Raw genomic sequence first — 27,323 nt, forward strand, 5'->3', positions numbered from 1 at the left:
GACATAATAAACGTAATTCAAGTAATATGACATTGAAAGAAAAAAGGTCAACAACAATGCAAAAAATACATAATTTTATTTTAATTTTGATCATGAATAGTCACTTTGTGCCAATGCTCTGAAAAAGAATCTAGGCAGAGATAACATTGTCAGAATGCTTACAATGAGAAAAACACTAATGCTCTACACTCAGCAGCAAACGGCTACTTATTGTCATAAAACCACAGCTTTATTTTTCAGTCTGTAAAAGACACTTATTAGATTGTGTTCCTTTAAATATGTGCATATAATATCCATTAACTTTAATTCTGGATTCTTTAAAAGCACCTGCTATGATTTCTTTTTACATATGCACATGCTCCCTTAACTTGATAGGGATATCCCATACCAAATTTAACCTAATACAGTAACCAAAATTAGAAATTAGGGATGCTTCTCCATATTTTTTAATTTTTTTATCATGCTGGGGGATAAGCACCTAATGCAGGGGCGGGCAATTATTTTGGGCAGAGGGCTGCTTACTGAGTTTTGAAGCCATTGAGGGCCGTATGACAGGCAGCCCAGGGCAAATAAATATTAATTTTCTAAATTTTTTAGGGGCCCGTGGATAGAATTCAGGCCACATCCAGCCCCCGGGTCGCATTTTGCCCACCCGTGACCTGATGCATGGTCATGACATCACTTTTCCTTAAAAACTTAGAAGTTATTTTCATAAGTTCTGTGAATCAGGCACTCTATCTGTTATTCAGTGATAAAAATGCTGTTGGAGCTAAAAAATTAATAAAAATGCATCAAAGGCACAGTCACTCTTCCTGTCATGGAAGAAATCACAGATATCTTATAAGGTGATATTTTCCAGTGTAGCTGATTTCCCTTCCAATTTTTGAGGATGTTGGCTTTATAATTTGTACCCCATCATATAAGATATAGCAATCTTAAAGTTGTCCTAATGTACATCCAGATATGATCATTATGACAGCTAGACATTGCCAGATTACAGTTAACTCTAGCCACAAAGCCGACACAACCATACTATTACATATAACCTACTTCAGAAATACCCAGAAATGGCAACTGCAGCTTTATCCCACCTAGGATTGCCTTACCCCAAGTGAATACCCTGGAAATAAATTGTGCCATTTTTGCACAATTGTGCCCCTCTTCGCTCAAGACTGTCAGATAGGGCTATTTCTGGGGTCAGAATCTCACCAATGGCTTCCAAAATTAGTTAAATTGATTTGAGAATATGAATCTACCTACTTTCCTACTAACATATAGGTGAGTTTGTTCCTGAATTAATCAAAGCCAGATTCCACCACCCCTACGTATCTTTGGTATTTGCCATTTTTTTATGACACTACTCTCAGAATATGGGAATAGTCCATGTGAAAAAAAATAACAGAATTTAGCCCCAAGTTACTCAGGCAAAAAACACAACAAATTATTGGCCAAATAAATTCAAAATCATGTTTTCTGCAACAACACTAAACAGCACATAAAGGATAAATACAGTCGAAAAGCCTGAGGCTGAATTGATTCAGTCTTTGCAGGTTAGCTTAAACTGCGTAGGTCAAACCAATAAGCGAGTGAACAGACATTCACTTGTGATTCCACACAGGCAGTCACATGCCTGTCGTGGCCCAGGCCAGAAGCCAAGTGGCGCCAGAGCACACCTCCCTGCTATGCTGGATCATACAGCTTGGGCCACAGCTAGCCTGCCTACTCTGTGAGGTAGGGTTTGTCGGGGAGGTATAAAGCTTCCTGGGGTGCTGGGGGACTGCAAGTTAACTTGAATCTGGAGGGGATCTGACACAGAAGCTCAATAAACCAATTTAACATAAATCAGTTAGGTCTGATACTACATCTATCCAGGTTTATCTTAAACCGGTTTCAGCCATTGTGAAAGTGGTTTATATGCACTGAACTTCTGTTATGTTACAGATCTGAACTGGTTTCCAATTACTTATACAGGTTTATGTACAATTTCTGTCCCTAGCCAAAATATTCTCTCTCAAGGTAATACTTTAAATTCCACCCAAGTTGAAGAGCATTTTTTTCAGGCTGCAAAATATTCACCTCTAGCAAAACTGATTTCAAACCTGTTTTTATTTGGATTTTACAACATTTGTAAAACAAAACAAAAGATGAACCCCAAAAATTTTTTAAAAGTGCAATTCCACTCATTTTCCTAGTGTAAGTGAAGCTGGGTGTGGCAATATACTGATTATTACCATTTTATTTACTTTGAAAGTAAGGGACACGATTCCACCTAATGGATATTTAAAACCTACATGAAGACAAACATCCAGAAACCCATAAAGAAAGTGTGGATGCTGAAAGAGATCGCATCTAAAATCCTTATTTTGCATGAGTTACAATCCTTTGCAAATACCTCTAAATAATTAACAACTTGGTTTAAGTTACTCTTAAGTAAAGGAAAATTAGTCATGCTTATGTTTTTAGAAACCCACGTGTCATCTAAAGAATACAAATTAGAAAGACAGGAAAAGCCTAAGTGGAAACTTGCCTGCCTTCATCATGCAATTAAGTCAAACACTGTAAACCCAATAATATTTGAGAGTAATTTTATATGCACATTTTTAACTGCTGCATCACACATTTTACTCTTACGTAAAACATTACAAGTAAATAGGATTTGTTTACAATGTACCTTTATGACAACCCCCCAATGGAAGAGGATAACTGAGCACTACATCAAGTTCAATTACTATTTAAAAATGGATAAAGTGTAAACTCACAGCATGGAACAAAATCAACTTGTTCTCTGTAATTAAAAGATAGAATTAAACATAGATCACTGTAATGTAAGCAACATTAACAGAATATACAACTCTAATCAGGCCTATGCAGCACTTCATAAAAATCTGTTTAGCTCCCATCCTGCTCTAACTGGACACTGGAAAACAAAAATGGATTAAAACTATGCATCTGATCACTAATGGAAAAGCCCTCATGTACATAATGGTTTTTAGATTATGTGCCATAAAACACTCCACATCTAATTCCTTTTGACCAAAAATCCTACTGTATTCCAAATCTGCATAACAGGTTTCCTAAGCATATGCTCCCATAATCTGTTCTTTCAACAAATTTATCTCAACCTGCAGTCAAATCCTGGTGTGTGGGGATGGGCCGGCACACTTGATCACACCGCAGGCTGATCTCATGCCACTTACCTGGCCCTGCAGGTCCAGTCAGGTTGGGCACCACTGTTCTAGAATATCTTTTCTGAGTTGTATTGACTAGTGCCCAGTACTTGGAGTCCAGGCAGCTGGAGAAAATGTTGCTACTGGAGTCCATCTAAAAAGAAGGGGGTGTAAGGCTGGGCTCAGAGAAGTGGAAGAACCACTTAAAGGGGCTCTTGCAGTGGCTTGGCTTTGGAAGAGTTGCATGTGCACCTGACAAAGGACTTGGGAAGTGATTAAAGGAAGACACCTACAGGATGTGATGCAGAAAACAAATTACAGACTATAGAGAAGCTGACACAACTTGCTTTATATGGGTTTCCTGGATTCCCCTACCAACTCCTAGTGGAAGGGTTACTAAAAATTGAACATAAGACTAACAGGTGCTACCCTGAGAGAGAAAGATGACAGACACTGAATGGAAAACTGGGGTTTTGAACAAACTCCAGGATAGGGCAACTAAGACAAACTCACTGCAGTTCCCCATGGAATTGCAAACACTGACCCCCAAGTAGAAGCTGAAGTTTCTGTCTAACAGCCTGCATTCACTTCTGGTTAAAAGCTCCCATAATACAAATAATGGAACAGCATAGCCACTCATGTAGTCTACAAGAAACCTGTAAGATATTACTTAGATTGTATGGTGGGTCAGTTTCCATTATCAAGCAGACTGCTTTATATCCAACAGTCTAGGAGGCTACAAAAATAACATGCAAACCAGCAATTCGCCAAGTACTCAGTTCTCTCTTTAGTACTAATTACTCTAAAAATCCCTGTGCCCCTGGGAGACTGAATTCTGGAAACAATCAGAGTTATGGAACCAGGGCAGCGACTGCCAGAACCTGGGAACCAACGAGGAGGAGGAACAGTTGATGGGAGTAGGTGGGGAAAGCAGAGAAAATTCATTCAAGAAAACTGGCCACAAATCAAAAAAACAAAGTTGGGACTCCAGCTTCTTTTCTCCCCTAACAAAATGACCCACCTCTTTCACTTGGGTATTAATAAGATAAAAGGAACAAGTCATTTTTATTCTGGAAGCAACATTTTTGATGGCAGTAGACCAGAGGAGCACTCTCTAACAAGCAATATATTTATATTTTTTCTGTTTCTGTGGTGTCTTTTTTGCTGTTGGTATTATCTCCTACTCTCCCCACTACCATCTTCTAGCTTTGGATTTACTAGCAACTCCAGATTATAATGCTAGAAGCACTACCAGTGCTGACTGTTGCATCAATATCACCAGAAAGCCTAACAATGCACACAACTGGTAGCTCCAGACCAAGATGAAAAATACCTGTGCCGTCTCTACTTCTCTCACAAGCAAGTCTAGCATTAGACTAGCCTCATTTAAAAAAACCCTGAAAAACCCCTAAAAACAAGCAGTTTAAAAAAAATTTCACTGATATTTGTAGAATACAGTGACATATACTATCTGACTCGCTATAGAGCTAGACCAGGGGTTTTCAAACTTTTTGGAACATTGTACCCCCGTCAGCCAGATAGATGCAGAACAGTGTATCCCTAGCTGCTGGCGGGGGGGGGGAGAGGGGAGGGTGGCATGCGGCCGGACACAGAGCAGTGGCAACTACCATGTGTGAACTTCCCCTACCCCCGTGGGCACCACCTGCACAGCAGTGTGGGATAGTGCTTTCTCAAGTACTCCTGGGGGTATGCATACCCCAGGCTGAAAACCCAAGATAGACAAATCACAAAACGTCAAACTACTCAGTGAAACTGAAAAACATCCACCAAATATTTTCAACTAGCTGTACTCTTCTCTCTGATTTTGCCACACCCTTGCTTAGAGATCAATCACAATGCATCTTCTCAGTTTTTCCCTCTACTTCCCTGTCTGTTTCATTTTTGGCACGTCCTCTTTAGTGACTAGCTCAAGTGGATTTCTCCTGCTAAGAGCTTTCATAAATAGCAGCAGGGTGAAACTGACATGATTTTTGTAAGTTTCACTGCTACCAATAATGGTTTTGCCCATCAGTAGTAAAATGTCAGGCTGCACCTTAAATCTCTGGGCAACAGCACAAGTACTGTAGTGGTCCATTTGCAGACTTGGGGAGACAGCGCCACATTAGTTATGCCCACTTCAGAACTGGAAGGTTATTTCCAGCTGTAAGAGCCAGTGTATGTGTGTGTGCGCGTGTCAAATTAAAGCTAGAATCTGTAGAATTTATGAAGTGTATGCTATTAAAGCTTCTACTCTCCATAGACAAATCATTATTTTCTAAGCCTCAATTATCCCTGATCTCATTTAAAGAGGTTAAAAACAAAAACTTTTAAAACTGCATGACTAATTTACAACCGCAATACCTAAGAACCAAGTCAACTTTAGGCATTTTCATTAACCAGGATTAAATACTATTTGAACAGCAGAACAAAAGCTTAGCTTTTCTTCCCATATGCTTAAAAATAATTAACATTTTATCAATGCTCAAACAAGGAGCCAGACACTGGCAAAGCATTTTGTCAAAGATGCAGACGTAGCAATTCTTCTTCTCCTCCCCTGAAGAGATTAAGTACAGTCAAGAGCCCAACCTTGACCTAAGCAAACCAGTTTCTCTAGAAATAGAGATATGGGCTTCTTGCCAACTAGTCCTTTATTTCTAAGACAGACGACCAGCCATGCCAAATTACATTTGTTTACCAGTTTAAACCAGTTAGACAGGGACTGCAAACCTATGACAGACCACTTCCCAAAGGACAGGATTTCTAAAAGTATATAAAAAAAAAAAATGAGTTTCTTATAATGCCTCAATTTCAAGAGAAGAAAATTAGACATAGAACAGTATTTCTGGCTGTGAACGGTCATTTTTTGTGGTCAATTTAAAGTCAAAGTTGGAAAGCAAGAACTACTTACTTTATCTCTGACACTTTCTCTGCCCCTTGAAAATAGACCATTTGGAAACTGAATGTTATTGACTGACATTCAGCTATGGGTGTTAAAAAAATATTTTCCTTTCTGTATCTCAAACAAAATTGCGTAGGAAAAAATCCATCCTCTGAAACAATGCACGGAAAATAGTTAACAACACATAGGAGTCCTGTGGAAGACCAGGACGTCAGCACTTTAAAGAAAGCTTGTCATCTTCTGAACAGTATTACCAACTAGCACTGCTCTGTGGGTATTGTAGCCAAATTTTGGCCTTGACCAGCATACCCGTCTGGTATAGGCCTAATCCTGCAGATTGCTGCCTTACACACTTGGTAAAGAGTTTAATTAGTACCATAAAGTTGTTTCCAAATCAAATATTTTAAACAAATTGCTCAGCTTGATTTCACAAAAGCAACAACAAAATCTGTCAAATGTTGTCCCTTTTGGATTAAAAACATTCTATACACATTACGAAAGCGACTCATGTTGTGACATAATTAACACGCAAAAATATAGGAGCATGCCTGAAATTCATCTAGTTCATGTACAGCTTATAAACATTTTAATGTAAACAACTCATATCAGAGTCAAAACCAAGTACCATCACCCTTTCAAAATGAAAAAAAAAGAAGATAAAATCCACTACAGGTTCAGAAAAAACTAGCAGTTGGCCTTAAACCAATTCTATATGCATAACTATTTACACACATTCACCATCAGGCTCCATACAAAATAATCTGTGTGCACACTGACACTAGTATCCTAAATCTGAAAACTCTTTTTCATACAAGGTTATAGATTTTCTACCAGTTGCCACTAAAGGCATTACTATTACAGTACTCACAACAGGCATGACAAAATTGAGTTCCGATTCAACATAAGGAATACTATAGAGTACACTAAATATTCATAAGGCAGTAAGTCCATTTTGGTACCATTTTAGTAGTTTACTCCAAAACGTTCAGGTTTTCTTACACTACAAATCCAACACTGCTTAGGAAATCTAGAAACAAACTAGCAAAAACTTCACTTACTGAAACAATGCAAAAACTCAACATTATAAACAAATTAGAGTACATCTCCCACTTCAAACAGAAAAGGTGTAGCCTCTAACACTCTTCCTATCCATCAATCCAGTCTCCTGCCACTAACTTGTAGCTTGTCAGATACTAAAAAAAAATTAAAAGCAAAGATCCCAATATAAACCAACAGTTTGGTTAAGTGTTTTGTGCATAAAGCCAACAGTTGTATCTCCTGAAACATACAAAGAAGCTCAGTGAAAGCCCTTGATTAAGTGAAACAGTCAATATTAAAAGAAATGCTCATCTAACCATAACACTGACTAAAAGATGGAGCACGGGACGGACTGGAAATCAGCTAGAGACCTATTAAAGTTAAACAAAAGGTATCACTACTAAGATCAGGTCAAGGATCTGTGATCTGAGTGACAAACAAGAAAAAATAGATGGCTGCTCACTGAGAAAGTTAGTGCTACAATATTTTTCTCCTCCGGGAGTAAAAGGAGTTATATTTCCTAACCCTTAGCCTAATCTCAATATTCACTTAATTTAATTATTTTTTTAAAGTGCTATCCCAATCATATTGGGTAGCTGGTATCCATTTTAAGAAAATAGATCTATTATAAAATAGGCACTCAGATTCATTTCAAGAGTTAAATTTTGCCAGTAAGTACGGACTTTCAGGTACAGTTAAATCTTTTTGTAAATGCTCTTATATCTGTAAATGTTGTTGGACAAGCAGTTAGGGATTTCATGCTTGAAGTCTTGTTATCCATGTACAGTCACTAAAGCTCCATGATAAACTTGATGCTGTAATTCAGCTTAAAAATCTAACTAAAAATGTACACAACCACCAAATTATTTTTATACAGAACATCTGTAGTAATATTGGGGGGAAAAAGAATTAACCCCTAAACTCCTCAGAGTATAATAACTTTTGCATATGCGTAAATCAGTCTGAAATATTTTAGGCATTGATCTTTCTGTCAAGTCGTCATACTTTTCCCTTAAGTCATACCTTTAAAACATGATTCAGATTTTCCAAACCCCCCTGGCTAAACACTTGGTTGGTCACTTTTCTACTACACCACGTAAAAGTGGTACGTTAAAGGATGTGAGGTGACAACACCATACAAATACATAACCAATGTAAAAAAAAAAAATAATCGCCATGTACATTGCTAGGCTGAATATATTTCTAGTGTTTTATTATAAGAAAATGCAAATCCAATTACCTTGAATAGCCGTTAGAGAAAGATCTGCCAGAAAAGTTCAAATTTCCCATAGGAGATAAAGGGTCATCCCCAGATCCCTGGCACCTATTCCAATTTTCTGTACCGGCAGTAAGAGACGGAATGACATTAAAAACTGGTTTCTGATCCTGCTGCTGAGAGTGAGATGCAGTATTCAGGTCATAGTGATATATCTGTCCTCCAGAGGTACTGACACCATGGACAGAAATGGCAGACACTTTAGTACCCAGTACACTAGACCCAGGAAAATTTGCCTGACAATAAACTGGGCCTGTTTTCTCTTGCTTTATGCCTGGAGTACAGAGTTCAATGAAGTCTTCCTTCTCTGTCTTCACTTGAGGCATCTGCACTGGGGGACTGGACAAAAGATCTCCACGCTCATTAATTTTAGGCTTAGTGTCTGGTAAGACGAGGGGCTTGCAGTCTTCACCTGAATTTCCTTCATGGAGAAATGCCTCGTCTGCACCTAGAGGGGAAAGCAAGCCACCTTCATCTAGTAATGGGTCAAGTCTCCATGGGCTTCCATTTGGCTCTTTACCCGGTGAGATCGGTGGCAATTCTAAATCTTGCAGAATATCCAGGGTGCTTTGGTCCTCAGAGAACAACTTCATGTTGCCACCACTAGAGCCAATCTGGCCCTGCGTTAATGTTCCTGGCTCTAAAGGGACATTGCAGTTAGTCATGACTGGGAAGTCCTGCTTGAGTGACAACCCAGAAGACACTGTCCCCTTAGCACCCTCTGCCAGACCAGAGGACTTGTTCAAGCTTGCAATGCTTTCTTCCAGGAGCCTGAAGTCTGTTTCTCCAGAAGAGATGCCGATTTGGCCCTGCTGCGGAAATCCAATGTCATTTCCCATCACTTTTGAATCTGTCTCACCCATGTACAGTCCCATTGAGAGCGACACTGCCTTGGAAAGATCTGGCTGAGGCACATTACTTACTAATCCTTTTGAAAAGTCACCCAAAACAGGTTGCTGTTTGGAGTCTGACTGAGAAGACGCAGGCAGGGGAGATGTAGACGCAGGCAGGGGAGATGTAGACGCAGAAGCCTTGACGGTAGCTCCACCCCTAAAGGTTGGATGAAAATCCATCACAATCCCTCCTTTGTCACTGAAGTGCACAATTTTCCCTGCTTCCTCTCTCTCTGAGGAGTTTAGCGATTCTTTGGGATCCATTCCTTCAACATTGGCTATAAAAGAAAAATATTTGAAGTTAGCAATAGCATGACAACAGCACAAAAAACCTAATAAGCAACAAGGCAAACCTGGTTCAGCTTCTCCAAGGGAGACAGCAGAGCAGATGGATTTAAAAACCAGACACAAGCCTGACATTTCTCACTGTCTCTGAATATATATGTTGTTGCTTGTAACTAATGAGAACTATTTTTAAAAGCTTTTCTAGACTTGGGTTAAATCGTAAGTCATATCACCCCCTGTCACCACAGAACTATTTGCAATTCAACAAGCCAGTTTCCTTAATGAACCATCAGGCTGTACAATTTTCTTGCCAAACAAAGGAATATGAAAAAGGCTGCAAGTACCCGTGCTACAAATTCCTAAAAGTAAGCTTAATTAAAGCTTGAAACACACTCCCTTTTTGAAAGTGCTGTAATACAATTTTCCAAATGTCTCTCTCGACAGTTCAGATGCATCAGCTGGTGTGGTAAGAGCACAAGAGCAGCACAAGCCTAATTTCCACCCACCGACTAGACAGGCACACTACCCAAATGTTTAGCTATTGCCCATTGATCTATTGTAATTCTTTCCCAAGAAAACACAAACAAGACGGGATCGAAGTCCATTAACTTCCTACAACATGGACTGCCAACCCCCACATTTTCCAAGCAGAACCAGTGCCCCCCGCACCCAAACTCAAACAAAGTCCAGATCCCCCCAGGCGGACACCCAAATCAAAAACAAGATCTAAGTCTGCTCAGCTCCGACTGCTTCCCAAATGCCGGCTGTGTCCACGTACTGCCGATCCGCATTCAGCAGGAGCAGCCACACATGTGAACCGAGGACTTCTCTCAACTCTTTCCTTCTGGTTGCAACAACTGCAATCCAGGAGCCACGCATGACGGACAGCCCCGGGACAGCGTGCCCGAAGGACGGCAGCATAAAAACCACCAAAAGAAAAATGACAGCATAAAAAAGGAAAAATAACAGCATAAAACAACAAAAATGACAGCATGAAAACCACGGAAAGAAATGTGACAGCATAAAAAACGCCGAAACAAAAGTGATGGCAGAAACGTGCCGAAACAAAAGTGATGGCAGAAACATGCTCAAACAAAAATGACAGCAAAAAGTGCTCAAACAAAGTGCGGGTTTGCCAACGAAACAATTTAGTAAGCAAAATAATCGTGGTGATGGGCAGAGGAAGGCTATCACTGGTAAGCTAGGAGCAATACGAGTACTGGAGTAGCAGCAGTCATCTCATTTTCTCTACGGAAGGGCTCAAACCGCTGCCGGGCAGCGGCGGGCGCGGGGTAGAACCGGCGGAGCCCCCGGCCTGGCGCTCGGGCCGCCCCAACTTCCCCGCGGGACGCGCGGCGGGCCGGCTCCTCCCCGCCCCGCGCAAGGGGGGCCCCGAAACACCGCGCGGCCATTTCCAGCGGGGGCCGCGACGGAAACGAAAGGAAAACACAACATTAAAAACAATTAAAAATTTTTAAGAATCACCCTTTTTTTCTTTTTCTTTTTAAAGCCGATTTCCCCCCCATAAGAAAGCCCCGGCTCCCGGACCTGTTGCGCTGCCCCCGGCACGCCCCCTCCCTCAGCCCCGCACCCGCCAAACTTCGCGCGCCTTACCGCGTGCGGGGGGCACTGGGCTCCGCTACCCGCCGCCCTCCATGGCGCGGCCGCGGGAAGGACGGAGCGGGGCGGCGGCCTCCCGTGCGCAGCTGAGCGGACGCCCCCGTGGGCTCGGCTCGGGCTCGGCCCCCGCCCAACGCGTCTTGCCCGCGGCTCCAGCCGCGCCTCCGCCCCTGCCTGCCACAAAATGGAGGACGGCGGCGGCGGCAGCCTCCTCCCTCCTCCTCCCCCCGCTGTGGAGAGGGAGCGGCGGCGGCGGCCGGAGAAGGAGGAGGCAGCGGCAACGCCGAGCTGGGCTCGGGCAGCGGCCGGGGCGGGGGCACGGTGCAACCTGTTGGCTGAGGAGGGCAACTGCAGGCCCCTTCCCGTCTCTTCCCTTCGCTTCCCCCGCTCAGCCTTCGCTGAGGCCCGGCTCAACCCCTTCTCGCCCCCTCACGCCCTGGGCTCTTGTCCCGCCCCTGCCACCTGCTCTCCAGTCCCTGTCCCGCAGGTTTCTGCCCCCCCCCCCCCCCGCCCTCTGCTGCCACATCCACACTGAGCGGGAGGTTTCTGCCCTCCGGTCCACCATCCCGCTGTCCCGAGTCCCGGCCCCTCTGCTGGCAGGGGTTTCTGCTTGGCCAGGTCTGTGGGTACTTCGTGGTCGACCCTCCTGTGGCCCAGGTCTGCTTGATGCTGTGCAAGCATTAAGTGGGGGGTAGCACAAAGGGGAGCTTGAAGCGAGCAACACCGACCACCTGCCTCAGTCAGTGGTCTAGTGAAGGCGTAAAGAAAAGGCGGACGAAGTTCTTTGGGTGAATCTGATATCTTTTATTATACCAACTTAAATAATTGGAGGGGGGAAAAACTTTTTTAGCAAGCGTTCGGGTTTAAAAAACCCTTGGTCGGGCGGAGGAAGTCTCTGCAGTTGGCATGTGCTCGCTTTCTGGAGGGAAGGAAGAGCAAAGAGGCCAGAGGCTGGTCTGCAGCAAGACTGGTGGTCAGCGAAGATGTAGATTGAGGAGTCAGTGGGTGAGACAGGCTGGGGGGTGGGGGGAGAAAAGGGGGATGAAGGTAGCAGTTAAATAGTGGAGAGGTACCCAGGGAATCAGATGCGAGGCAGGCTATAATGTGTCATAAATCCAATATCTATATTTAGTCCATGATTTTTTGTATCCAGGAGGTTGATCACCATAAGCAAGCTTCCCAGAACACACCAGATGGATCCAAACCATGCCACGACATGAAATGCAAACCTGCCAACACATCTCCACCCCCTGCCCAACAATTACTACACCCCGCAACAGAGCCGTCAGCATCCCTGCATCTTACACCTGCACCTCCAGAAATGTAATACATCTCATCTAGTGCACCAACTGCCCTGGTGGAAAATATGTAGGAGAGACCAAACAACAACTGTGCACCAGAATGAACGTACACTGGAAATCTATTAAAAACAAAAATACCCAATTACCGGTGGGGGCACATCTCTTGCAAGAAAACCACTCTCTCTCCAATCTCAGTTCTAATCGTCCAAGGGAACTTACAAAACACTTCTCAGAGATGAGCCTATGAACTCCACTTCATCAACCTCCTGGATACAAAAAATCATGGACTAAATATAGACATAGGATTTATGATACATTATAACCTTCCTGACACCTGACTCCCCAGGTACCTCCCCACTATTTAACTGCTACATTCATCCTCCTTCCCCCACCACCGCCTATCTCTCCCCGACTGACTCCTCCATTTACATCTTCACTGACTGCCTGTCCTGCTGCAGACTAGCTTCTGGCCTCTTTACTATTCCTTCCACCCAGGAAGAGCACACACCAACTGCAGAGACTTCCTCCACCTGACTAACGGTTTTTAAACCCAAAAACTTGCTTAAAATTTTTTTCCAACCATTTAAGTTCGTTTAATAAAAGATACCAGATTCACCCACTTGTTGGCCTGTGTCTTTAGACCAACACTGCTACAACCTACACCCCTGTAAAGAAAGACAATGCACTTGGTTAGAAAAAGCCGGCCTTTAATAGTCATTGCAGTCAGGCAGCAGGCTTAAGAGACAATCCTGGGCAAATTTAAGGTGCACAAACTCCAAGCGTCTAAATCTTGGAAGAAGGAAGATAATTAGGAGCAAAAAGAGACCAAGGGTGTGGATAGGATGTGGAGAGAGGGGAAAATAAAACCCCCCTCAACCCATCACAAGCAGTGGGCAGAGCTATCCATTTCTTTCAAGCAGGGTTGAGTTGATGAGAGAGAGCTTGAAGGCACAGTAGCTATGCAACTTATAGACTAAATAAGATCATATATAGAGAGAATATGTTTTTGTGAACTCAAGCTCGCTTCATGAGATATTTGCCAAGTATGAAAGAAAGAGGGAAAACAGTTAAAGAAATAGAAGAGTGAGTGGGAAGAATTATTTTAAACAGATTAGTGGCATTTCCCTGGTACATCAAGATGGCCTGAGAGGTTTGGTTTTTTTTCTTACTAAAATTCTCTATAACTTGTTTTCCACCACAACATTTGTCTGTTTTACTGATTTCAAATAATTTCCTAGTGTAGACTCAGAACAATATACAAACTGCCTTCAGCCAGGTAGCATATTCCTATAAGGCGTAACAGCATCCCATTACAAAGTTATATAGACGTAAATATTTTGATGCGCACGTGCGCGCACACATACACATATGTTAAATTGGCACCAAACCTGTGTAGACCTTAAGCCACAGACATGTAAGGTCTGATTTTCCCTGGTTTTGGAGCACAAAAAAAAGAGTGAATGTGTTGATTCTTTAGCAAAGCCTTATTTTACAATATGCAAAAAGCATTACAATCTCTTAGCATTTCAAACTGTCTGACAGAGAATCTTCTCCACCACAGTTACTCTGCTTTGTACTTTCTTGAGACGCCTCCAGTGTACTGGTCCTTACTTTATCAAAGCTTTCTCAGCTAGAGAGTACCTGAATTTCTAGTACAGAAGACAGGTGATATATAACCAAAACAAAACTTCTGAGTTGCTTTTACATATCAAGAAGCAAGACGGTGAAAACTAAAATGAACATTGTGAAGGCCTTGAGGATGGGAAGAGAATACAGAATAAATAAAACTGAAAAGGAAAGTCTTACCCAAAAGTCTGCTGTAAGGAGAGCTGTTTTCCATATAGTCTGCTATCACTTCTGTGATTTGGTAGCAACTTTGAAGATTAGCTTTGAGGAAACCACTGTTTTTTCCTTCAAAGCACTACTTCTGATGCATTGTTTTTCATGTAAAACAGTTCATCTACACCAGTATTTCTTTCACTTCTATCTTTTCTAACAGTTCTGCTGCTGGGGTAAGTTTCACATTTCATTTAGAGTCTTCCTATGAAATACAGTGACTATGCAAAATTTCGGGGCTAGAACATCCTTTTCACAGACACATTTTTTTTATGCTCTCTCCCCGCTAGGAATTCCTAAACCTTTTGAATGATCATTTTGGGAACTAAACAGCTGTTATGTGTCGAGTTGGGGTTCTAGAGAATTTTGAGGTAGCGCTGGAATGAAGTGGGACACCGTCCTCTTTCATTATTGTACGTACCCCTGGATAATTTGTTGGCTGGACAAATTTCTGCCTAGAAGCCCATCTGGGAGTTGATGGTTCTGATCTAATTGTGCCATCTGAGAGTTTTGTGGCTGCTATCAAGCACTTGTAGCAGGTTTTAGTCAATGGCAACAGGAAAGGAACAACTGTGCATACACATATCATTTTTATCCACTTCAGATCATCTGAACCTGCATGTTTAGGTCTTGGCTCTGTTGGGTCAATTGAAATCTCCGAGAAGGGAAATTCTGACTTAACTGGGTCCTCCTCCCATGTGAAAGGATAGCTTGTTCCTTAGTATGGAATTTTGGCTGAAGCAATAACAACAGACTCTGAAGAGAGGAACTAGAAGAGGGAAAGGTAGCAACACTGCTTAGATAAAACACATGCACCTCATACTTGGATGTCCTTCAAACTTGCTGTTAAATATATGAATCATGTTATGTGAATCACAGAAATTAAGGGCTCAACTAGCCTGTCAAGATCAGCCATTCTAGTAAGGCAGGAAACGGGCTGATAAAGAGAGCAAAAGTGAAGGAAAAACTAAAGAAAAAAACCCAGCTGAAGTTCAGCAGTATCCTCAGAGTCTAATGTCCCCTGGGAGGTATGTAAGAATTGTTAGGAAACAGGTTGCCCTTTTGAAATGTGATAATGTGAGCCTGTCATTCTTTTCCTTGTAGAATTTTTATAGCTCCAGAGGATGATTGAAATGTGACTATATGAAAAGCAGTAGCTGTCCAACTATGAAGACGCTATAATCAATCTAATTTGGGGCAATCAAGCTAATATGTAGATAATGGCCACAGTCCTCGAAAGTGGGTAATGACTAATGAGTGCTCTGCTTCCTTTGATAATGAGGTTCCTCTAAAGTGTTTTAGATTAGGCAGGCAATCACTTGTCACCTTTGAAAATCTTGCTGGTAATTCTGTCTAGGTGCTTAAATGACTCCACCTACTATGGATGGTATCTTGACCTCTTGTAATTCACACTCCATTAATGTCAGAACCGCTTCCTAGTTAAATTTTAAATAAAAAGGAGTGTTTATTGTAAAACATTGAGAAAGGTTTCTTTAAAAACATAGCTAAAGATATGTAGGCTCATATGGCTTGTGACAAAACTGCCCACCATTTTCATCTATTTTAAGAATTATTTTATTTAAGTAAAGAAGTGCACAAGCCATTAACATTTGCTTTCAGAGGCTGACTTTCATTCAGCTAAAATCAGGACATTTTGCTTGTACACATCCATAGGCTATCAACTAAGATGTAACAATATTTGTGCATGCATAGTAAGTCACAAACCCAACTTAATCTAGCCCGATCTGTCCAGAAAAGTGAAGGCTGAGTCTGCAGGGATCTCTGACTAATGATTTTTCTTTTACAGAGAAAAACTGAAAGGATTTTCTGAAATAATGTTTGGATTTGAATCATGCTGTTAACATACATAAGTGTCAGGCATTGGAAGTGCTAGTTCTAGTAGCAGTTGAATTTAACGCACACACAGCCACACAAAGACTCATTTTTTCTCTCCCACGTGTTTAGTTGTTGACTTGGGTATTTTTCCCTAGCTAAAAAAATTGACAATTTGATAAAGGCTTCTTTTCTTGACAGCCATTTTTTTCTCAGATGTTTTTGAAATGTTACATTATTTTCAAAGAGGATGTTAATTAGATCTAAAGATTCAGAATAAAGGCAACAGAAAGTCTTATTTTCAAATTCGACATCACATTTATTAGACAAAGGCAGTCTAAACCTAGCAACATTACTGTATAATCTTTCTTAATTCAGAGGAATTTTGAGCAGGCATATGTGAAATGACATTACAATATGGGCCCTTGAACTTTTTTAGAATGACGTAATGGATTTGTAATACAGAGGGATACAGGTGCTCCATTCTTTCATCATGCAAAAAGTTGTAGAAATGGAAAAAAAAGATATATGCATGAATATTGAAAGACTATTAGGGGAAATGGGTACTCAGCTATTTATATACAGAGCATGTATGGAGAGATATATGTTGACTTGAGGAAAGAGAGAGAGCATAGCACATTGGCTCCGTTACTTTCATTCTAGTGGTTAGTCTCTCCAGGTTGTCCAACAAAGCATATATTTTATAAAATACATTAAAATGTTCTGTTGCAGCTATTTTTGCACTTTAAGATGTAGAGCTTTCCTTCTGATATGAATAATAATTTCATCTGCTGGAATCCCCTTTTATCCAGTAGAACCAGACTTTAAATTCCTTTACAGAGTACATACTAGCATCACTCAGCAACATTATACAACTGTGTAGGATGGAAAGCAAAAAAAATCTTACCCGTTTTAAAATGAAGACGACATTTAGGTAGACCAGAATGTAATCTGATCGGAATAGTAAAACTAACATTCCTAGTTTCCTGAAGATCATGCATTACTTGGATTTTTACTGTTTAAACATTAGAACATTTGTTACAAGGTCATGGTTCATAAAGCTCACAATTTACCAGAAAGCTGCATATCAAGAGCAAAGCAAAAATCCATGTTGTCCTCAGTAAAATATGAAGTTCCTATTTGTTTATTGTCTTGCTGTACACATGCATTTAGCTTTTCAAATAGTTAATTCTTAATAGTTTGGTATTCAGTAAAGCAGATGAAAAAATTATTGCATCTCGGTTCAGATATGTCTGCTCTTGCTTCCAGGGAAAAGATTGTCACTGATTTGCTATATTGTTAGCTACAAGTGTTACTGCAATTGGACTGGTGCAGAGCCCACTGTTTCATGCACACGAAATCCTCTTCAGTGGAGGAGATATAACACTGTCCTGAGGTAAAAACAGACTACCAGTTTAATCCGGACTGATTGGTTTTGATTTTCATGAAAACACAATCAGACTGAACTGTAATTAACTCAAATTAGTTTGGATTGTCCTGTGGCAAAGTGTTAATTCAGATATTTCACATGTGTTTGGGGGGGACAAGGACATTGGACTTGTAGTCTGTAGGATCCCAGAATAAAAGGCCGTCTGGGTGGGAAATCCTCTTTTTAGTCCTACCTCCCCTTTTTGCTAACCTGGTTTTCAACAAATCCTTCATATACAGGTGAGGAATCATATACAGTTGAGCAACGTAGCTGAGCAAATGCAGTATGATTTAGCTTTTTTCTTTCAAAGTGCTTCCGATTAAAAAAATATATTCTAGTTTTGAAAACTTGTTAGCCAGTATATTTTGATTAACATTTTAAATGCTAGTGTAAAATGTTTAAAACTGTGCAGAGAGAAGTTAGCAGGTCATGGTTAAACCTTGTCTTTACTTGATTATAAAGACAGACCGATTCAGTTAGGCTGGATTAATTTTTAAGTCTAAATTTGGTTTAGCCAACTATTAGTGTTCATGGTAAAAATCACGACTTTCTGATTATAGTAAAATTATCCTTATATTTTAAAATTGAATGTAGTGCTCTTACATAGGCTGTCAGTTAAATCATCTGTTGATCCACTTCCCAACATTACTCTATCAAAGCACCTCAACACTGTGTCAAGGGAACTGAGTACACTAATATTACTGCCATTGATACCAACCCAGAGCTGTAATCATGGAATTCCCATGTTGGGAGTTTTTAAGAAAAGAGTGAATAGGCAGCTTTGAGTTCAATACTGAATCAATTCAATATAGTTTCTTCGTCCTGCTGAGATTGCCTACGTAAGTGCTGGTAAATTCCATTTGTGATACTAGCTTCTCCAACAGGGACGCCTTTCTGTTAGTAATTGTCATATAACAACAAATTCAAAAACCACAGAACAACCATCCTCTCTTAAACTCTCCATTTACTATCATCCTCCTCCATTTACCTACTCAACCTCAGCAACATGGATACATACTATTGGTATTTGTATATTTAATGTGAATTGTGGCATTTATATGGAAAAAAAACCCCCATTCTAAACCCATTTGCTCATTATATAAAATGTGCACAATCTAACACTCTAAATACAAATACCTTGGTTTATTTTATAAATAAATGACAAGTGAAAGGAATTAAAGAGTTTAAACTGCAACAGTGAATTTTTTATCATAACACTTTTTCAAAGAAGCAGAACAACAAATGCATATAAAATATATGTAGAGCAAAACCTGTAGTAAAATACATGTGGAGAACATGGGAGGGAAAAGCTCTGTTCTCAAGCTTCAAAGTGATAATCAGAGAGGAAGGTAATCACTGTGCGAAGCTTCAGTTGGTGATTCGATCTGGAAGAGATCTGCCCCAATGTGGTGGCCGAATTTCCAAATCTGAATTGAATCAGGACCAATTTAAAGGTCCGAATCAAATCAAATCTCTCTGAATCTTTGGAAAAAATTCGGAGAGCTTTGATGATTCAGACAGTCCCCAGTGGCTGCAGCAGGGAGCTGCAGCTGACTCCGAGCTGGTAAGTACTGGGGGCGGGGGGGGGGGAGGGAACCATGGGGTTCCCTGCCAGCCCCCCGCTCCACTAGCCCCCCCGACCCTCGCCCACTCCCCCCATGGCTGCCCTGCCCACCCCAGCTCCTGGTACTTTAAAGAAAAGCCCCAGTACTCAGCAGCATGGGGGGGCTCCACAACCCCCTCGACCCCTGCTGACTCCCCCAGCCCCTACCCAGGTGCCCCACCCGGGCCAGCTCCAGCCCTTTAAAGAAAAAAAAAAGCTGCGAAAAGCCGTGGGGACTTCGGGGGGCGCAGGGTAGTGGGGGGCAGTGGGGATCATCCCCTGCCAGCAGGAGCGGTGAGTCCAAGGTTTTCATCATTTTTTTTTTTTCTTAAAGGGCCAGAGCTGGCTTGGCCAGGCATCTCTGGGGGAGTTGAGAGAGCAGCATGGGGCAGTGGGGATTGCTTTCCCCTGCCCAGCAGCACCCGCTGAGCCAGGGCTTTTTTTTCCCAAGTGCCGGGAACTGGGGCAGCCATTGCCAGGCTAGGAGGGGGGCGGGGGATGGGCCTGGCTGGGCTGATTCAGCTGAATTGAATTGGGACAGTGATTCAAATCACTGAATCAAATCACTGTCCCCCAAATAAGCCGAATCTGAATCCAAAGCGAATATTAGCTGCTTTGCACAGGCCTAATAAATAGCGTGAAACTAATAAACCAATGAAAAACAGAGTAAGATTTGACTTCTAATTACAATCTTGTAACTACATTGACATCTTTGAAAAATGTGGCCTATAGTGTGCAAATCAATCTCTAGCTTAGAGAGAGCCTTAAAAATCTGTCACAACTGACCTGATGCACGCAGGGATCTCAAGTCTGGTTAATATTTAGAGTGAAACCGTTTTCTATAAGTTCTAGTGATAATTTGCAGATTTGAGAAGGCTGATTTGCATTTGTCACTGATTAATACTTTAGTTTTTAAGCCTAATAGCTTGACTAGATATTCCTTGAGACAACATTAGTCACAATATAGCAATATTCCAAGGAGAATAATTGATGAACTTCACACCTGATGGGCATTAAACAAAAATCTGACTGTGAAGTGTATGGTATGTTGGTACCCTATAGTCTAGATCCCTTTTGATCATTAAGGATACAGAGGAAGAACTTGGGAGATGAACTGAAAGTAAAAATCCAGATTAGATGTGTGTGTGTATGTTTATAAAGTTTCAGCCCAAATATTATAACAATATATATATTCTGAAGCACCGAAAGAGACCCTTGTGGACACTGGAGATTACAAAAGGGCTTTTTCATTCGATCTGCCTGTGTGTTTTATCAGTATCATGGGCACTACAGAAAACCCTAAGATAAATAATTCACAATACACATGATTTTTAGGTTTAAAAATGCATAATGTCATCCACAGGAAATGTGTAGGTATAAAAGAAGGCCCTGAGTCAGTTTGGAAAAATGTAACCCACACCAGAAGCGTGGAAACCAATAGTAGTAAAGTGATCATATATAAATATGCTTAAATACTGAAGGAAAATTCTTTGGTTACAGGCTGATGACGGGTCCAATAAGTATAAAATTGACACATGAGTCCCTATTGGCAAACATATATATGCCACTGAAGATTTGAACTAAAACATTTGCCAACAGCAAGGTAGAAAAACCTGATTGAAGCTTTTCATGTAAATCATTTACTGAGATGCTTATGAAATGGAATAGCAACTGCCTTCTTATATGCCTTATAAGAAATCAGAAGCTAGTTAGCAATTAATTGAGGTTAAATTTAGGTTGATGAGGTGCAATTTAGTCAGATAGGATGGAAGAATTTGTTAGATATGAGACTGTTTTAAGGTATTTCAGTAAAGACACTTAGGCTACTGATGACATCTTTGATTTCCTCAGCAATTAGTAAAGATATGGTGAATGCAAAACCAGATGCTGCAGAACAAGACCTATCTAAAAAAAAAAGGGAATGAAAAGAAGATAGTTGAACACCCAATACTGGTCATTTTGACTAATAGAAACAACAGCAGTAAGAATGCCCTATTGATGAAATAAATACTTGCCTGTCCTGCCCACCTGTTCCCACTGACGTTTGCCACACCTGGAATGATGGTGGTGTAGCTGTTGCATGGCTGCTCCCCCTGCATGTTGGAGCCAGATCCAGAAGTGGCCCCAAGTTTAGCTTCACCACCTCATTTCTGGGTTTGGCGTGAGTGAGTGGGAGCTGGTGACTGGGTTTGTCTGGGAGTGTCCCCTTCTGAGAGTGCCAGGAATGAGGTATGAATACACAAAGAGAAACAAAGTTGAACTTGTAGTCTTGTTAATTCATTCTACTCGGTAATATGCAAAAATAATATATCAATCACATTTTCCTTAGGCTCTTAATAAGACATCCAAACAGAAGGAAATACTGCCACTGTTAAGATGCCCCGCCTAGCAGATGACTTAAAAAAAAAAAAAAGCCCTTTAAATTTAGTGGAGTGCCAAGGACAAGGAATGGAACTATGGTTTTGCAATGGGGTTGGGGGGAAGGGGCAGTGCATGGAAAACAATGTAAAAATAAAAAGTATGTAAATAAATGTCATGCAAATTTTCTGTCTCTCGAGAAAAGGATCTGAACTGCACAATTTCTAACGCTCTACACAAGCAATAATCTTCAGGGTCCCAGATGCCTTACCAAGAGGTCAGTGTTACTTCCTTTCAGCGTGTAAGTGACTTCGTTCAGCTCTTGAATAAACATCAAAAAAGTCATTCAGTCGGTCACTGGAGTCCAGCAGTAGTTTTCCAGCTAAGCTAGAATGGAAAAAAGAATGTTCTCCAGCTGCTGTTGTTGCAGGCAGAAAGCAAGTTTCCTTAGGAATATGTGATGAGCAGGCCCCTCAGCCCATGCCGAGTCCCATTAACTTCCATGGGCGCTCTGGGGAGGTTCAGGGGTCCAGAAGAGCAGGATCACACTATCCAGACATAGAGGAAGGACTGGCAACCCCTGGCTCTTGCCTTCTTTAGGCTAATAACACTTGGTGAGTCCCTACTTTCTCCATGTCTTCCCTGTCCCCATTCGCTTTCACCCATCCTTCTCTTCTGTGTATCACTCTTTTTCCCCCTCCAACTCCTTACACCCACATGCATCAGTTCAATTGTTCTACCTTTCTGCTAGCTCTCTTTCATATATGTTGGTGAAGAATGTGTGAGTGTGTGTGGACATGTGAGTGTGTATGCATACATCCCTAAGAGACTTAAGTGTGGAACACTGAAAAATAGAAGATGAAAGTGTTGGCCCCTCCTGACATTAGGCTTAAAGGAGTAAAACCATAGGAAAAGAGAACTGGTCATGAGACATGAAAATGAACACGCTGAAACTTAAAATGTAATGATATAACCAGATACAAAGTGCAAGTGCTGGCAAGAACCTGAATCCAAACTTACCTGTGTCCCAAATTCATCATAATAGCCCTGAAGAAAATTAAGTTCATATGTGGCTAACAAAATATCACATAGAGTTAAATGTTTTGCTGATGCAATCGGTTCTAGCTATGTCCAATTACACCAGCAGACAATTTGGCCCATCGAGTTTATTGAAGCAGCAAGAAAAATTCTGTATGCCGCATCCTGCTGTCACTGGGTCTGCATTGTCAAAACATTAATGACTGAGGCAGACTCTACTCTTGTTTTGTGAAAAATACAAGATATCGGAACTGCTGAAGACTAGTCTGAAAAGGTTTCAATTCTATCGAGTATTTCTGAGTACTGTGGTCTGGTACAATAACACATCAGTGAAATCCTGAGACACTATGACGAATGCAACAATAGATATCCTTCATAAAGAAATTGGATGAAAACTAATTGGTTTACTTGAGGAGGAGGAGAAGCAGCAGCATTTTGAAGCAGACACTGTGGGTGAAGTCATAGACAAGCGCACACAAATAACTTTGTTGTTTTTAAGTTTTGTGGAAACATCTGGCAACAACATTGCAGCGAAGAGGAAACTTTTCTGCTTTATGCATAAAAGTTTGCTGCAAAGAGATGAAAACTCTGACTAATTACAGGATGACTGGAAAAGAGTAGCCGCTTTTATGTCCACATTTAATGTTTTCTGTGATAGGGCATCTTATGGAAAACAGCCAGTGGAGAACATGGGGAAAGTATCCCTCAGGATTGCAGGGCATTACTGATGCAGCTGAGCTATTGGCAGGGGACTATACAAGACTCTTTGTGCTGCAAAAAACCTGCCAATATCTGGTGCAGTGGGGCAAGGAATAGACTGGCTATGCATGGAGATTTTCACACTCCTTGCACACTGTGCTGGTTCTGAACATGCTGGTGTAGAAAAAATTGGTGGAGGAGATGCCAGGGGCCTAGAGCAGCTTTGTGGGTCATGAGATAGCATCTGCACAACTGCTTTACCTGTATTTGAAGCTCAGAGCAGGCATGTTGCACATATACTCTGATAATGCAATCAGAGCAACATGGGAAACCCAGACGGAGCGTCCTTGCCTTCTATGGGGTGCAAGACTTTAAAAGTGTGATCTCATTGGGGGATCAACGCCTTAGCCTGTTTATTTGGATTTTGTGAGTTACAAGTGAAGCCATGTGTTAGAAATTAATACAGTGCAAGTGATAAAAATAGCAATCGAGTTTTGTTTTATTTGCTACCATGGAAGGACCTGGAATGGCTTAGTAAGAACAGTATTGTAAAGGGAAAATAAAATGAGATTCAAAAGCAGCTATGATGTAAACACAATAGAAATCTGAATTAAATATACATTTGTGCATTGCAGTATAATCATCATGTGAATGATACAATTCAGAAATATAGAATCCAGTAGGTATTTACTTGCTTTGTTTTAAAGCAAGTTCTACTGTCCTACGTTAGTAAGTTCAAGAGAAGTTTAATCGGTTTGGGGCCTGTCAGCATTCGAGTTATAAGTACCTGAGTTGTTTGCTTGCTACTGAAAGGAATTCCAGAAAGTAACATCATGCAACTTTTAAATTCAGGCTCGGGGTAAAATACGTAGGTGAGGAAAAAGGTGCAGACAAAATGTAATCATTAGTGTGCATTTTCTGAAATGTCACATACCTTTCAAAAGCATCCTTCTCTACCGCGGATTGGGAAGAACTGTAAAATCTCTTTATATTAGAAAACAATCCAAATTGTAACACACTTACTGCAGTAAACTAGTGACATAGGACCTGATTTAACCACTGCCAGAATCAGGGGAAACATTTCTATTATATCCAATGGGCTCTGAGTATAAAGAGGGAACTTTATGCCCCTTTTTGGTGTTAATCCTCTTCTGTGTATTATTACTAGGATGCTTCCAAGAAAAAAGCTTTGATAGGCTGTCAGTTTTAAAAACAGGTGCTTTTGGTAATATAAGCGAGAAGCTGTACTAAAAGGTTAGTGGCTTGAAGAGTTCTTGGCTTTAAGATTACATCTCTTTCCATTATGCCATCTGGTGTCATAAACTGACATCACTATTGCTCGATAACAGAAACCTCTGTGATATCAAAAGGATTAACTCCAGCAAACAGGAGGAAAGTGCGATCTCAATATTTAAAAATCAAAGCAATAAAAGAAATGAAAAGAAACTTCAGACAAGTTGACATTGTTGTTCTCCTGTAGCAAAGACCTGATTTCATACAGGGCTTAGTCCACTGAGGTCCCAGTTCCTAGGACTTAACTGCAATACAGTTATGGAGTTGGGGGTTTTTTTTTATAGCACAGTCAACAGCATTTTTCCCTGTGCAGACTCATAATGGAATATAGAGTCCCTATTCTGTATCCTTTAGGACCTTCCAACTCTCCTCCTTAGCACAACTGGAATTTAAAGTATAAGAGAAGGTAACGGCCATGGCCGTGTCTGATGCTGAGCACCCAGAATTACAACCGATGTGCCTAGAACTCAATGTCTTGCAATACTGGGGTCCAAGCATGTCTGATACTGCCTACATTTTTAATTGATTCTTTTATTCCAGTGACTTGATTTACTCCTTTGTGTTTTATACCACATCTGTGGCACTGAATTATTCCCAGAACGAAAACTGAAATAACTACCTATAACCATGTATATGTAAATAGAAAGCTTTTTAGGAAAAAAGTAAAGCCTGCCTAAGTAAAGAACTTTCTCACTAAAACTAAGTGGAGATATTCGGAGGCATTTGGGGAAGTTGGATCATGTTAAAAATAGCCACCTGATCTAAGGTAAGTCAGTATGGGAGGGGCTAGTGGGGGAGGTTGAGGGATGGTGGGGCAAGCTCAAGGGGGAATTGGGTCCGCAGGGAGATTGAAAGGGGGAAAGTGGGATCCATGGAGGAATTGGTGAGACAGGTGGGATCTGTGGAAGTAATTGGGAGATGGGGCAGCAGGCTGCATTAGCAGGGGGATCAGGGGGGCAGGCCACATCTGCGGGAGTGATTAGAGGGATCCATGATGCAGGCGGGATCCACAGGAGCAATGTGGGGGCAGGCAGGGTCTGCAGGAGGGCCGGGGGGGGGGGCAGGGAATATTTTTGGCCCCTCCATCCACCCCTTGGTAAACCTACCCCTGCCATCCCTCCCTCCCTTTCCCCACTGATGCTTACTTCCTAGGTTCCTGGCATCAGCGAATGCTGATAAAACTGGCACCTGGAGCAGCAGATGGGTGGTTGGGGTGGGGGGCGCTGGCTGGTCTGCAAAGGGGGTGCTGAATGCCTGGAGGGGCTAAAAATGTCCTGATGCCAGCGGGGTGCATAGGAAAAGCACAGCCCTGGGATGAGGACCAGTGGTGAGGCTTTCCCAGCCCTGGGGCTGCATAGATAACTGTACTGAAGTTCAATTCACAGGTTTAACCTAGGCTCATCAAGTTTGAGTGTACATTGATTCTGGTTTATCTTAGACTGGGTCCCATCATTTTTAGATTGATCTATGTGCTTGGAACTTCTGTTCTGTTATGGGGTTTCGATTGATTTCCAATCACTGAGACTGGGTCGAAGTGTAATGTCCACACCTGGGTGAACTACATTGGATCAGGTGGCCATTTTTAACATACTCTAACCTCCCCCTAATCTCCCTGAATGTCTGCATTTAGCCTAAAGGGACAGATGTTCCAGTTCCCTTCTCAGATACTCAAGGTGCACAACAATTGCCTCAAGATAAGGAATTATGGTAGATGAGGCCTTGAAAATGTAAAGCAAGATGCTTTAGAGCCTTTTATGCAATGAGAGTGGCAGAATATCAATTAAGATGCACAAAGACCATGCCTGGCCACAGCCATTCATCCTGAAATTTTTTATAAAAATCGAACTGCTTCCAATGCATCTTGGCAGCATGTTTAGTCCAGAAGTTCATTAATTCACAAACACTGGCACTGCCTGAAAATACCCCTCCTATTCTGGCAAGAAGTCCTTGATAGACTAGTTATACACTATCTACTACAGATATTCTGCAGCAGAATCTAAAGGGCTAGACTGTTCTTGGAAAGCCCGGCTTTTACAGACAACAGCAGCAAGCCTTGTAACAGGCTCATCCCTTAACCTAAAGGCTTCCATCAAAGCTAAGTATAGACTAGTGATATTGTTCTCTATGAGAGACATGTAACCTTGAAAGAACATACCGCAGATGTAGATTCTTGTAATGGTGCATTAATAAATACAGGCCATGATTCCATGAGATAGCAATGATGACTGCAAGAAAATACCCATATTCCTCCTCTAGTTGTAAACCCAGCAGTTGCAAGGCATGTAATTCACTTGACATAAAACTTCACTAATTTAATTTTTCCCTTTCAGGGCTAAATCATAACTCAATAGAGGGGGGTGACTCTAGTTCTTAACATTTGCCCTCTTTAGGTCATATGGATAATACCACCTTTATACAATTACCAGTTTTTCTGTGGCTTCACTGGAGTCAAAGCAGTTACCTCAAGGGTGAATTTAGCTCTATACATTTATCACAGTGCTCTACCAGCAATATTACAGCAAGGTTGAGAAAGGATTTCTCAGCAAAATGTATTTTTTTTAAAGTGATCATAAACTTGTCAAAATAATTCTTTCAGGAAGAAAATTTCCAATCTTGGTCTCAGTGAGTCTTACTGTGATTTCTTTGACCAAATTTTGAATTTAAGATGCTTTGATGCTTTCTTAGGCTCAGATGGCTCAAATATTTCTTCATTTAAAAACCTGAAACTTGGCGTGTCTGTTCCCTCTGAGAACTA

The 27,323-nt window shown here is 41.3% G+C and overlaps 1 protein-coding gene across 4 annotated transcripts in view; it reads right to left on the bottom strand.

The window, feature by feature from the left end:
- NR3C1 (nuclear receptor subfamily 3 group C member 1) overlaps positions 1-11,326 on the bottom strand; it is a 126,330-nt gene extending 115,004 nt beyond the window's left edge. The window contains exons 1-2 of one of the 4 annotated variants that reach the window (XM_090020973.1): positions 11,173-11,326; positions 8,345-9,551 (exon numbers count right to left, since the gene is read on the bottom strand). In XM_090020973.1, coding sequence (XP_089877099.1) covers positions 8,345-9,537 — 1,193 coding nt within the window. In that variant the 5' untranslated portion in view covers positions 9,538-9,551; positions 11,173-11,326. Of the gene's footprint in view, positions 1-8,344; positions 10,303-10,336; positions 10,871-11,172 lie in introns of those variants that run through there. The other 3 variants (XM_090020971.1, XM_090020970.1, XM_090020969.1) reach the window with 3 other exon arrangements.
- Positions 11,327-27,323: the final 15,997 nt, after the last annotated feature.

The sequence above is a fragment of the Crocodylus siamensis genome, chromosome 10 (genome assembly GCF_052110815.1).
Source record: "Crocodylus siamensis isolate JL-2025a chromosome 10, ASM5211081v1, whole genome shotgun sequence".
In the NCBI taxonomy this organism is placed as follows: domain Eukaryota; kingdom Metazoa; phylum Chordata; order Crocodylia; family Crocodylidae; genus Crocodylus; species Crocodylus siamensis.